At 54.3% G+C, this 14380-nt stretch overlaps 1 protein-coding gene across 1 annotated transcript in view; it reads right to left on the bottom strand.

Annotated features, from left to right (window-relative positions):
- Mcc (MCC regulator of Wnt signaling pathway) overlaps nt 1–14380 on the bottom strand; it is a 121485-nt gene that overhangs the window by 26010 nt on the left and 81095 nt on the right. Inside the window, 2 exon segments of the mRNA XM_090325468.1 lie at nt 4762–4904; nt 8772–8885. Coding sequence (XP_090181594.1) covers nt 4762–4904; nt 8772–8885 — 257 coding nt within the window.

Genomic DNA, 14380 nt, shown 5'->3' with positions numbered 1-14380 from the left:
CCACACAGCACAGAGGAAAGGCAGACTTGCCGTGTGATCTTCCAGTGAAGAACTCAACATGCAGATGACGGAATGTTCTTGCAGGGATGTAACAATCGATCCCTTTCTTAGCCAGATCCAATCTAAGCTCTGGATACGAGATCGTGCAGATCCTGAATGAGGGCACACGCACACCACGGAGAAGAGCGCATTTTTGCCTTCCTGGGTGGTTGTTTCTGTTTCATCCTATTTTACGTCTGAGGCCCTAATTGAATGAGAACAGCATGTGCTGCTGGCAGATAAGGAGGCCGTGTGGTGCTGTTTGAGACACAGCACGCCACGCAGAGTGTCACCCCATGAAGAGCCCTGAAACCTGAGAGGTCAGAGTTCCAGAATCACATCTGCCCTCCCTCACCTGAGGGACGTCCGTTGGAGGAGAGTGAGACCCAGCTCTGATGCTGCAGTCTCAGAGCTGGTGGCTGGGGATGGATCAGGGTGAGGAGGTACATGCCATGGCTGGGATGGATGTCACCCCAAGAAGAGCAGATGCAGGGCCTACAGCATCCCCGATGCTTAAGGAAGGCTGACTCAGGGTCAGATGCTACAGAAAAGAACATGCCAGAAGAAACACGTTCGTCTGTGCACTGTGGCCAGCTCAGCGGCAGAGCGCCACACGGCAGCCGTGTCTGACCAGGTTCCATTCAGCAGAGGGGAAGGGAGGCAAGGAAAGCAGCACATGGCTGTCTTCTGCCCATGCTCAGGCTGCCAAGCCATGGGGCAGAGTGGGGGCGTCTTCAGGTGGAGGGTAGTCCACAGAGGGCGACCTGCCCCCCAGGTCAGCACGGGCAGGAGAGGGGGGTGGATGTCAGGGAGGGAAATGGGGACAGGGAGAGCACATAACATGGGGCTCCCCAGTGTCTTGCTCTGAAGCCCGTGGAGAGGGCCCCGCCCTCTCCACTCCCTCACATCACCTCCCAGGACATCACAGGGTGACGTGGGGCGGGGTGATGACTCAGAGTTGGGGAGACTGCTGGAGCCCTGGGTGGACAGCAGCAGGAAGCCAGCAAGGGCCAGTCCTGAGGACCTCGAGGGAGAGGCCTGCGTGATGCAATCTGCTTACAAGAATAAGACGAGGGAAGAAGCATCTCCTTTGGAAAGAAAAGCTCCCACGCTGAGTTTGCTTCAACATCTTCCTTTTTTTTCTCTTGAGCTCCAAAGTGAGCTATGGATGTACTTTCTGTATTCCCAACCCTTCTACATACGTCAGTTTCTAAAAAGCCAGTGCTCACGTCCAGCTAAGTGGCATGAGGCCGCGTGCAGGGCAGGGGATCTGCTGTGTAAAATATTCATCAAGAGGAGATTCTAGAAGGCTGTGCACACACGCGCTAGCTCTGAGAGACGGGATGGAGGATGCATTAGTGGAGTCTGGTCAGGAAATCACAGCACAGCAGGCAAGGCTGTACTTGCAAAAATGCCCCGGAGAAGAGAAAATGGGTGGAGCCCACCTAGGCCTATCCGGCCACCGCGTGGAAGGTCCCAGAGCCCCCCTGGAGCTAGGGAAGTTGATGGAGGTGGGAATGGGGCTGAAGACAGGAGATCCTCAACATTCTATTGTCTTTGATGAATTGTTGTGCTCAAGTCGGCCATATTGACATCCCTGTGTGTGACGGGGGTGAGGGTCCCTCAAGGCAAAGGACACGGGTGCAGCTTCTACACCAAGTGAGAGATGTGGAGCCCAGACTTGGCGCCCATCCTCTTCCACTCCAGGGGCAAATCCACTTGAGAAGTCACGTGGCCCAGCCACTGGATTAGGAGCTCACCAATCCCCGTCCACAGTGGAGAAGAGTGGAAGCACCCACACATCTGCCCTCACTCCTGCGATCGGCACGTGACGATCCCTGCTGTGCTCGCCATTTCCTTCCGCCAGGGAATCCGTTTTTGGTTCTCCTGGCAGCATCTCTAGTTAGAATCCGTTTGGGGTCCTGGCTCTCTATGGGTTGGTTGGTGGGTTGTTGCTGTTGTTTTGCGATGGGTCCTCGTGATGGTGCTCTGGCTGGCCTCCAACTCACCCAGGCTGGTCTGGAACTCATGATTCTCCTGCCTCAGGCTCCCAAGTGGTGGGATTACGGGCCTGAGCTGCCACACCTGGCTCCCCGTGGTTCTTCACCTGGCGATGGTATCCAAGTCTCTATGCCTGAACCACGGAGCCCGTGCAGTGGCTCCGATCCACTCACCTTCACCACTAGACAACCTCCAGGTGAGAAAAAAAAAATCCCACTGTTCAGACAGGTCCTGACTGCTCTGGGGCGGAGTAAAACCCAGGCTCCCTGTGGTAGTCCCCTCAGCCAGCACAACGGCCACTTCCTTCCTGCTGGTTAGAACACGAACCCCGCCTCCCTCCGTCCCCTGCACTACAGCATGCATTACTGTGTTCTTGAGAACTACAATCTGGAAAATAACAGGGCTCAAAGTTGCAAACATGAGAAGTGATTGTGTCTCTTAAGTGGGGTTTCAGCTGATGGGGGTGGAGGGAGAGCTGGTGGCTCACACCTGTCATCTAGCTACTCGGGAGGCTGAGAAGGGAAGGGCCGTCTTTGGAGCCCAGCTTGGACAGATGGTTTAAGAGATCTCCCATCCATGAAGACCTGGACGTGGTGGTGTGTGCCTGGCTTCCTGGCTCCACTGGGGGTTTAACATGAGTGGAACATACTCGGGTACAAGACCAGGCGGGAAGCGAGACCCTATCTCACAATCAGCATCTGATAACCACATCCATACAAGGCACCAGCCCACAAGAGGCTGGCAGAGGCAGCCAGAGCTGCCCGGGCTGGCCTCCAACAGGGATCCTTAGGCCTCAGCCTCCCGAGTAACTACCATTAGAGGTGTGAGCCATCACGCCATGCCAAGACCCCATTTCAATGATGTCATCACCTGCCCAACCTTCCTGTAGCCTCGGGTCTGAACTCCTAGTAAATCGTTCCAACACAACCACGTTGCTTGTGGCAGTCCTCCGCCGAGCCCTCGGGCACACGATGAGACTAGAACCAACGCTGGGGACCCGCTCTCTGGGAGACAGCCAGCCGTGCCAGTATACTCACCATCAACTGCTACCACGGCCTCCTACGCCTCCTAATCCTACACACAGCCCGCCTCCCCAGTGCCCATGGCACAGAAAACAAGGCAGATCTTCTGGAGCTTTAGCTGGATCTTTCCAAGCTGGATTTTTCTACAAATCCCTCTGGGCCAGGGTGGAATTTGCTGACCTTAGGCAGAAAGATGAAGCGGAGTGGAGGGGGAGCTGGCTGTGAATCTATCTGCTGTGGGGATGAGATCACTGCTGCCCGCTGCCTGCTCCCTCGGAGGGGGGAGGAGGGGGGAGGGGAGAAGACGCTCTGGCAGCTGGGTAACTGCTAGGGATTAAGGTTTATTTTTGTCTCCTCACAGGTCCCTGTTTGGAACCTCGCCGGTCCATCATTTCCTATGCTCCAATTCCCCTTTGGAAGCTGAAAACTGCTAGGATGACACCTGTCATCCTAGCCACTCAGGAGGCTCAGGGCTGAGGATCAAGGTGCAAAGCCAGCTGGGCAGAAAGTGGGTGGGGCTCTTACCTCAATTCACCACCAAAAAAAAAGCCAGAAGAGGAGCTGTGGTTCAAGTGGTAGAGCTCCAGCCTTGCCTTAAGGCCCTGAATTCAAGCCCTGCTGCTGGCACAATAGGGGAAGCAAGCAGAGCATGTCTTCATGGAAATTACAAACTTGCCCATGTCCTCGGCCAGGCTGCCTGGAATCTATTCTCGTCATTTCTTGAGGCTGGAAATTCTCTGCTCATGTGTTGGTAACCTACAATCACTCTGAAAGCCAGGACACAACTGTGAAACCTTGGGGTTCTAAATTAGACCATGAAGCTCACTCTGTGGGCGCAGCTTGGTGCAGACTTTTCCACAATTTGGGCAGATAGCAGATGCCCTGCAGTGTGTCCCGTCATTATGGTGACCCTCAGAGTCAGAACCAAGTCTCCTCTGACTGACTCCTGCGAGAACTGGAGCCGCTGCTTGGGTGACTTTAAATTGTGGTTTATACCAGCGCTGCGGGGGTTCCCTTTCTCCTCCACACTGTCCCTGGAGTGTAACCAGGGCCACTGCTCCGTGAATGCTTACAACAACACAGCAGACGCAGCTGGCGAAGCACCAGGCAATGGAGACGCCAAAGCTGGGTGCTGAAGACTCAGGCTTTCCCACTTTTATGGAAACCAGATTAAGTGAAGGCACAGCTACTCTGGGTCCTGACCCTGCCTCTTGGCTTGTCAAGCGGCTCTTAGACCCCAGCTGTCTTAGCAGTAAGCGATGACCTGATCTCTCCCCCTGCCTCGGGGGTCTGGTAAGAGGATGAGTCACTCTTGATCAGCTCACACACTGGTGGATTATCTAGAAGCCTCCATAATGCTGGGGTTTAAGCTGCAGTCCAGAATCCTGCCTCATCTCCAGGGGAAAAACCACAGTCCAGCATCGTGGAAAAGGCTGCGAGGAGAAATCAGGCTGCAGAAACACCCGTCTGTCTCCAGGACACAGGATGAGGCCCTGCTTAGGACGTGGTTTGGGTTCCAGCACTCAGCCTTCTAACCAGCATGAGCCGCCACTGCCCAGCTGGCTTAGAACTCAGAAAGGCAGTCTGTACCCCACCAGCAAACAAAACCGTGACAGAACAGAAGAACCAAGCGCAGAGTGCAGGGAGGGGCGTCCTCCCGGGTCCAGGGGCAGCCCCGCCGCCCGCATGGAGGCCGTACCTGATGGTGGCGCTCTGCAGGCGGTCGATCTTCTTGTTGAGCTCGGCGATGATGCTGTGGAGCTCGGTGACCCGCTCTTCGTAGCGCAGCGCCGTCCGCTCCTGGGCATCCTCGTGCTCTCTCATGAGGTGAGAGCGCTCACACTGCCACAGAACAGGACGGGAGGCGTTGGGGGCATGAGCCACGCTCCACGGCCTCTCCGTGGCTCTCGCCGCCTCGAGGCTGGGGCGTCCTGGCCAGCCATGTTGGCGGACACGGAAGTGTGAGCGCCACATGGCATGGAGGATGCTGGGAAGCCGGGCCTTTCCAGAACTGTGCGCTAGCAAGAACTTGGCATGCGGCACACCGGCTCATCTCCCACCCGTGGAAATCCGATTTTTTTCCTTTTTGACATCAGTTCTGGGGCTTGAACTCGGGGCCTGGGCACTGTCCCTTAGCTTTTTTGCTCAAGGCCAGGTTCTTCTACTTGAGCCACAGCTCCACCTCTGGCTTTTTGGTGTTTACTAGAGATAAGAGTCTCACAGACTTTCCTGCTAGGGTTGGCTTCCAACTGTGATCCTCAGACCTCAGCCTCCGGAGCAGCTGGGGTTACAGGTGTAAGCCACTACCACCCGCCTTGGGATTCTGAATGCTAAGGAAGTAAACCCAACGCGCGGCCTTGGCCTTGGCCTTGCAGCACGCTCTGTGCAGCTCTCGAGTGGCTCCAGCCTCCCTCCCACCACCCGATGCTTCTCTCCCCAGTTAAATGCTTGCATGGGTATGTTTGAGCTGCTTCTCAAACAGATGATCCAACAAGCTGTGACCCATCTTGCGTCCATCTGACTGAGACCTCAGTGGCCAGCGTCCTCTCCTCCTCTCCCAGGACTGTAAACGCCTACAAAGCAGGAGCCCAGCCTGTGGCAGCCCTTGCCTGTGCCCGGCTCAAGGTGCCCTGAAGGCCGCTTTGGGACCTAGGACAGAATGGGTAAGGTGCCTCGGCCACACAGGAACCGGCCTCTCTCCTTCCAGCCCACCCTTCCCTGGCCACCAGTCACCAGGCCGCTGCTGGTCTCATTTGAGAACAGAACGCCCCCCCGCCCCCTGGGGAGGGGCTGCTCATCCAGCTGGGGCCCTGCCACACTCAGCCCTCATTAACTTCCCATCCAGCTGAGACGCTTCCATTTCATTTCATTTTTTTTTTTAAACAAAGTTTTTGCTTCATGCCCAGGCCCGCATGGCGAGATCTCCTGGCAGGCAGGGAAAGGGTGGGCTGAGGCTCCTCTATCCTCCTCCTCCCCTCCACCCTCTGCCTGCCAGGCGGCCCACGGGAAAATCCATGAGGGGGACAGAAAGTGTTCAGAGAAGTGGAGCCCATACTCAGCCTACGCAGAGCTCACACTGGGAGAAGTCCTGGCGCCCATCCACGTGGCACGGCCGCACCGTGACCGTGACCGGCCTCGGATGTCTGCCTCCTCAGAGGAGGCAGCTCAGGCAGGAAGCTCTGTGAGACGCTCACTGCCAGTGAACCAACAGAAGACTGGAAGTGCTACTGTGGCTCAACACGGTAACGCGTTAGCCTTGAGCTGAAGAGGGACAGCATCCAGGCCCTGAATTCAAGCCCCAAGACTGACCAAAAAGAAAAAAAAAAAAAAAAAAAAAAGAATCTCCAAGCTGAGAAACATCAGGTTAATGGCTCAGGAAAAATCAGAACAAGCTCAACTGACAAGGGAAAAAACCGTGACTCCCACTGGCTAAGGGGAAAAAAGACTTCCATTAGCTCAGGGAAAAGTAGAGCAATTCCCGCTGGCTCAGGGAGAAACAGAGTGGTTCCCATTGGCTCAGGAAGAAACAGTGATTCCCATTGGCTAATGGAGAAACAAGAGCAGCACCCATTGGCTCAGGGAAAAGCAGTGATTCCCACTGGCTCGGGGGAAACAGTGTTTTTCCTACATTATCAACAGTGGCAACTTCTTCACCTACAGGAGCCCAAAGAGACGACAAAACACTGTTGTTCAGTGGCAGCCTCGTGAAGGCGGCACCTTGGGTGGCGCCAAGGGCAGACAGCGCCATGGGCACAGCTGCTGCCCACTTCCACATAGGCAGGAGTTGGCCGGTCAGTGGGAGGCCACTCTGTCACACACTGTAGCATGGTGACACTCATGCCTGAGCATCCTGGGAAGGCGAGTGCTGACACGGCCCCAGGCCAGGCCCCGCTCCAGGCCTGCATTCACCAGCACGTTTCATTCCTTAGTACCACATACATAGAAAAAGCCAGAGTGGAGATGTGGCTCAAGTGGTGGAGCGCTAGCCTTGAGAAAGTCCAAGGACAGTGCTCAGGCTCTGAGTTCAAGCCCAGGACTGGCAAAATAATAATAATAATAATAATAATAATAATAATAATAACAATAAATAAAAAAGTCCTTGCCAGTCAGGCACTATTTTCTCCTGTACCACACAGAAGCCCCATAGGGATTCCACTGAACAGAACTAAGTAGGTAGTCTCCAGGACCATGCCACTGGGGGCGTTTTTCTTCCCCTCATCGTTGCAGGTAGTTGTGTCTGCTCAGCCTGAATTCAGTTTCTGGCAGACGGCAGCACAGCAGAGTGTGAATGCCCAGGGCCTCGTCTTGCCTGCATGAACATCAGGACCTAGGTTTGTCCTGCAACCACAGACTGCAGTATGGGACACAAGACCATGATTAGATATGAGAAACAGCGAGCCTCCTTTATCCAGCCAGTGCCAGAGTCTTGGTTCCGGAAGGACGGCTTCCCGGATGTGCGCCCTCTCCTTCGAGGAAAGGGAGAACACTGGCTCCCCTGGCCACCTGTGTCTCGTCACAGCTCTGGAGTGAGACTCACTCCAGCCTCGGAAGGTGAATTCTCCCAGAGGCGTGCTCTGCTGCCACCTGGGAAGGCTGTGCACTTGAGCCACTCGTGGGGAACACTACAGACAACAGCCGCAGGCAAACACACCCCTGTGGGAACTACAGAGGGGGAGGCTGACATCTGTCTCCTCATCTTCCCAGAACCTGGTATGGAAACCAGGAAGCCTTTGTCAGCGAGAGTGGAGAACCTTGAATTGGAAAGCAGCATGAGCTATATAACCAATTCCAGACCACCACAGGCTACACAGGAAGATCTCATCTCAAAAACAAGCACAAACGGATGGATATACAGAGATAGGAAGAAAGCAGCCTGGCATCTTTTTTACTTTAAAAAAAAAAAGAGCTGGACACCAGAAGTTCATGTCTTTAATCCTAGCTACTCAAGAGACTCAGATCTGAGGATCATGGTTCAAAGCCCAAGCAGAAACATCTGTGAGACACTTATCTCCAATAAATTACAAAAAAAAAAAAAAAAAAAGTGGAGTTGTGGTGGAGTGCGAGCCTTGAGCAAAAGAAGTCCAAGAACAGTTTCCAGCCCTGAGTTCAAGCCTCAGGACCAGGAGGAAAAAAAAAAAAAAAAGAGGTACGTTAAACTCTATAACCTTAAAAAGAAAAAAAAAAGCCTTTGAAACTCCTTCCCTAAATGTTTAAGGAAAACACTAGAAAACTGCTGTAGAGAGCGATCAGAGTAACACAAAATCCAGCCACAAAGAAAGATCTCCAAACACAACTTCTCTATTTCACAATACATTCCGGCATTAAGCAAAGGACGTGAGACATAAAGGAACAATAACACAGAATTGGAAAACTCGGAGTAGATGTGGCTGAATGCTTCTCATTAAGGAGCAGTAAACCACAAGTCCTAGAAGGGAAGCCAGCACACCACTGGAGATCAGAAGACAGAAAACAGGGGCAGAATTCTGGAAAGAGATACCAAGGGTCTCAGGTGGGACATTTCTGACTGGCCAAAAAGCCAGAGGGTCCTGCTCCCAGCCCCCTGCCCACCACACCGCATTGATGATGACGGCGGACTAAAGACACCGTTCGCTCATGAAGCTGGAATGTTTGTTCTGTGGCAATCTACATCTTTCATTGCTTCTCTTGCAAACCAAACCAAGCATCAGCGTTCCAGACGTGGGGCCTTACCTGGGCCTTGGCCAATTTCTTTTCTAGAAGGTCCCGTTCTCGCTCCGTTTGCTGCAGGCGCTTATTGAGCTCTTCTATGTCTCCCTTGAGTGACGCCAGGGCTGCCAGATGGAGCTGTGTGGACAGAGAGGGAGCACGGGGTGAGGCGGCCCCAAGGCGGCCCAGGCTGAGACACGTCTCCTCCCTTCCTCCCCCACAACCAGTTTAACTCCATTTAAAAAAACAAAGTTGTGTTTAAAAAAAAAAAAAAAAGCACCACTGAGAGTGGGCTGCTGGGAGCAGGGAAGACCCCCTGACCCCAAGTCAGAACATACATCAACCGGATGTGTCACCTGACCTCTACCAGAGAGGAAAGCATCACGGGTACAGGGCGGGGCCTCCTGGAAGGTGAAAAGCGAAGGGGGAACTCCTGAATGGCTGTATGACGAGGGCATGCGTGCAGACTGGTGGTGCAGACCTGTCACCCCAGCCCTCGGCCGGCCTAGTCTACGTGGTGAGACCCTGTCTCAACTCCACCGTCTCAATAAACTGCAGACAGGCAGACTCAAATTACCTTCCCCTGAGAGACACGAGAGATAAGAACGTGGACAGGCGAGGCAGTGCTGTGTGTCACAGTTCAGCCCTCCAAACCGCCATGTGTACAAAGGGCATGGGCTGCATCAGGCCCCTTGTCCTAAACTATCTTCACCTATAGTGGCTTGTTTCTGACCAGGTCCCCGTGCTGGGATCCCCTCAGCCCCTCGGGACCACGTCTCCCTCCTTCCAGCTTCTAAGTGCTCCTGCCAAGGAGAAGTCCATGCAAAGAGTGGAAGAAAAACGGATGTGGTCTTGAGGGGTGGACACAGGTGGGTGGCATTTGGGGGTTACGAACAACACTCTTTCCTAGACACTGACCCTGGCCATAGGCTGGCGGGAGGAGAGGAGGAGACACAGGAGTTCCCAACAACTCTTTCCCCTTGATTGCATTGGGCCTGCAAGCCAACAGATCAATAGCTGATTTGAAAGCAGGGGTGCTTGAAATCTGCCAGGGACAGAAATGCCGCCACGTGGCCACAGAATGGTCATTGTGATGTCCAGATACAACATTTGTGGTGCAGGGTTCTCTGCACAGACGTCGCAATGCTCAGCCAGCACAACCCCCCCCCCTAAATTTGTGGGGTGGTATGTGTTTGTTCATTCCAGTCCTGGGCCTTGAACTTGGGGCCTGGGCCCTGGTGTGTGTCTGGTGCTCCCTCCTGCGCTCCACCAGGGGGGCTCTGAGTTGTGTCACCTGCCCCTGATCCCAGAAAGGCCCTGCTGAAGCTTGGCCGCTCCAGCTGAGAGGCTCAGGCTGGGGACCCAGCTTCAGGAAGAAGCCAACGAGGAAGCCAGGCTCAGAAAGCTGGGTTTCTGGGGCTCACTGCCCAGAGATGCCGTACCCTGCCAACCCATGAGGTAATTCAAGGGCTGTGGGTGGGGAAGGGGCGAGCGCCCACCTGACCTCCCCAGGGCCTGGACAGGAGAGCCTGGAAGCAACCTCGCAGGCTCCCTCCACAACCGGTTCCACCACAGAGCCACACCCCTGCTCGGGGATGGCTGCCTCCAGCCTGCTCCTGGGCTCCGGGGTGAAAGCTGCCCCCCAGCACGGGCGACCCGGGCAGAAGAGACCTCGTCTCCAAACTACCAGACTAGACTGCTAGCCACATGCAAATCCTTTCAATCCATCAGTTCTTGAATTGAGCACCCGTGGGCACCATAGACGCCATCTGCATATGAGATGGGGGGATGGAGTGAGGAGGAGGATGTAGGGGAGGAGAGGAGGAAGGGAAGGATGGGGAGGAAGAGAGGAGGAGGGAGGAAGATGGGAAGGAAGGTGAAGAGAAGGATGGGGAAGAGGATGGAGAGGAGGATGGGGTAGAGGAGGATGGAGAGGAGGAGGGAGGAGGATGGGGAGGAGGGTGAAGGAAGAGGATGGAGGAAGATGGAGGGGAGGGGGATGGAGGAAATGAGAGGAAGATAGGGAGGAGGATGGAAGGTAGGATAGAGGGGGATGGAGGGGATGAAAGAGGGGGATGGAGGGGATGAGAGAGGAGGATGGAGGGGATGAGAGAGGAGGATGGGCAGGAGGAGGGAGGAGGATGGGGGAGGAGGATGGAGGGGATGAGGGAGGGTGAATAAGGTCAGAGTACTTTATGTACGTGCATAAAAATGGGGCGGGGGGGCTTTCTGAGGTTTTTCTGGGGGTGTGGGGGGCTGTCGGGGCGAGTCTGATCACTGCACACACACAGACATGTCAAAATGAAACCCCTTGTACAACTAATTGACACCAAGGAAAAATGTGGAAAAACAAGCCGGGCACTAGTGGCTCATACCTGCGATCCTAGCTGCTCTGAGGATGAGATCATGGTCTCAAGTCAGCCCGCAGGATCGTCTGGGGGACTCTGATCTCCAGGGAACCACGAGAAGCCAGACGCAGAGTTACAGCACTAGCCTTGAGCAACAAAGCCAGGTGACCGAGTGTGCGGCCCCGGGGTTCAATCACCAGTGCTGGTGTACACGTATGTACACACACACAGAAAAACAAACATCAAGAGCATATCTTCCATACATTAAAAATACCATGCAAATATTACAATGCATCAGTCACTATTAAAAATAAGGAATATTTTCCACTAAAATACATTTTTTTTTTTTTTTTTGCTAGTCCTGGGGCTTGAATTCTGGGCCTGGGCGCTGTTCTTGAGCTCCTTTGGCTCAAGGCTAGTGCTCTACTACTTGAGCCACAGCTCCGCTTCTGGCTTTCTCTGTGATTGAAATGGAGCTAGGAGTCTCACAGACTTTCCTAGCTGGGCTGGCTCTGAACGGTGATCCTCAGAAGTAGCTACGATAACAGGCGCAAGCCACCAGCGCCTGGCGTGTATTCTTTCTTTGTTATGACATTATTTCTAAAAGAAAGGTTAATGCGAGGCTTTGTGGGAGAGACATGAAGAGAAAGCAAGTACAGCGTTGTGGACTACAGATGAAGACATGACAACTGAAGACAGGCTCGTCAGGGGACATGAGTATTTCAGCACGTTCTAAATGCGGATGGATGTGGTCCCTTCAGCAAGGGACCTCGCCCACCCCCGGAGAATTACAGGAACCAGAGTAACACAGTCCCCTGCCTACGACTCTATTGTTTATCAGTGTTTGCATCGATCCAATTATCAGGCATTGAATTTCTCGTTCTGGAGCAACCAAGTACTTTTAATGGCCCGACAGCTAATGAGTGAGTGCTGCCAGAATTAAGTGCAGCCCAGCAAAGACTCGAGCGACCTGAGGATATCAATCAGTGCAGAAAGAAACGATGGGGGTCGTACACACGCATGTACCTAGATTACCATGTGTGTAAACATACACGTGTGTACACAAATCACCGCCGTGTACACATACAGGCATGAGGCACATACTTCCAGACCCAGCCACTACAACCATCCTGAACATGTGTGTGTATGTGTGTGTGCATGCATGCATGCATATGCATGCGTATGCACTGGGGCTCCTGGACCTGAGCCACTCTTTTCCATGCAGTAATGTGCTGAGTAGTTAGGAGATAAGAACCCTGGAGATAAAAACCTGATGGCTTCGGGCTGTGATCCTCAGATCTCAAGCCCTGGAGTGGTTTAGGATTATGGGTGGGCCCGATGGCCTGATATGCACCCATCCTGGGCTAAAGGAGGCCCCGTGGGTGCCAGAGAGGGGCTGTGCTGAGCAGCTTCATGTGGCACAGCCACACTGGCAAAGAGGCAGGATGCCATGGCAGCCTGGCTGGGCCTCCACTGTCCTACAGTAAGACCCCACTCCTGCCAGGGATCCAGGGGCCCCCTCCTGCCAGCACTGGCCTGCCCCAGGCCAGCATGCTTCCCCACCCACACACGCAGGCTGCAGCTTGGCGCCCCTCCAGGCGGGAAGGAGTCACCTCGAGACCAAAATCCTACAAGGGCCTTTATGAAAATCGCTCTTCTGACACTGCAGTTTCGATGCGAAGGTCATGTGACAGATAATCACCACAGGAACACACATCCACGCTGCTCATGATGTATCTCATCCCCTAAGCATAAGGCTGAGATAGGGATGCAGGGAGAAACGGCCCACACGTGAACAGGGCGGACTCAGCTGGGGGGCGAGGAGGGGCAGAGCATTAGCCCAACTGGCAAGTGGAGGGGACGCTCTGCCCTACCAGGTACACACACACACAGAGGGCTGCACACTTGCTCTCCAGGGCACCTCTGCAGACAGAGCCAGGCAGGCTGCGTGTCTCTGTGCTGACGTGGGTGCAGGCTGCCTGAGGTTTGGTTTGCAGCCTCTGGAAACGCATTCCAGTGCCATGATGCTGACCACAGCCACCCCAAGAGCGAAGAGGAGGGAGGGCGCTTGTTTTGTGTGGGGGAGCAGGGCCACTGGCGAGCACAGGCTTTGTTTACGGATGCTGGCAATGGCAGTGTTTGGTGTTTACAGGAGCACTGATTGGGTGCCCTCTGCTCTCTGATGTGCCCGGCTAGGAACTATGGAGACCACAGCTGGCGTGGCCTCCACAGGGCCCAGGAACCAGCCTCACTGCAGACAGGTCAACCAGAGCCAGGGATGTCCAGGGAACCTGACAGCATCTCAATTAAACCTCCAGACGAGCGTGACCTGGACCCTGCAGAGGGCCCGATGGAGAGGAGCCCCTCACAGCCCCTCAGGAGCCAGAACCCTGCAGGAAGCAGAAAAACTCCGGAGAGAGAAAACTGAGGGGAAGTTAATTAAATAAGTACACGTTATAAATTTTTTCAAACTCAAACAGTCCCTTTGAAAGACACCCCTGGAAGGCGGTTCCCAGCTGCGTCCAGTTCCTACACAGCAGGGACGCAGTCAAGTTGACACCAGGGGCAGAGACAGCCAGTCCCCCAAAAGGCTCTCTCATGGAGATGGGGTCAAAGGGTGCAGGCTAGGAGCGCGGGGGCTCAGGTGCAAGTTTAGGAGTGCTCTGCGGTCACAGCTGGTCCCTGGAGACACCAGGTACCCTTGCACAAACGCACTCACTTAGCTGGCCCGCCCCCGGGAGCAGTCACCTCTGAACCCCGGTGGACCACAGGCTAACGTGGTCTTAATTCAAATGCTTTTCTTTCTTTACAGCACCTACTTTTTTACACAGGGATCAAGGGAAACCAGGAGTGTTAAGTGTCTTCTTGTGCATTTCTCCATCTGCATACAACAGCATCACGTTACCCTTCCCTTCCCGCATCCAGGGACTCAGGCTGTCCCTGCTTCCCAGACATCTCCCCAAGTTTCTGATAAACCAGGACAACTGCATGACACAAATGCTTTTTGTCTGTCTGTCTGTCTGTCTGTCTGTCTGACTGCCTGCCTGCCTGTCTCTAAAGTACCCTACGCCTCAACACCTACCCATAGGAACTCATCAGTTCTCTTACATGGTCTGTAAAGTGAATACCCACCTTGCCCTCTTTGTAGGGAAACTGGGGCAGAAGGTGGGATTCAACCAGGTGTCCCCGTCACAAGTACAAAATGTTAGCTGTGCCAGGCGCTGGTGGCTCATGCCTATAATCCTAGCTGGGATCTGAGAATCGCAGTTTGAAGCCAGCCTGGGC

The sequence above is a fragment of the Megascapheus bottae genome, chromosome 38 (genome assembly GCF_031878675.1).
Source record: "Megascapheus bottae isolate mThoBot1 chromosome 38, mThoBot2.hap1, whole genome shotgun sequence".
Taxonomy (NCBI): Eukaryota; Metazoa; Chordata; class Mammalia; order Rodentia; family Geomyidae; genus Megascapheus; species Megascapheus bottae.
Note: the sequence above shows the minus strand (reverse complement) of the source record. Positions and strands in the feature narration are given on the sequence as shown.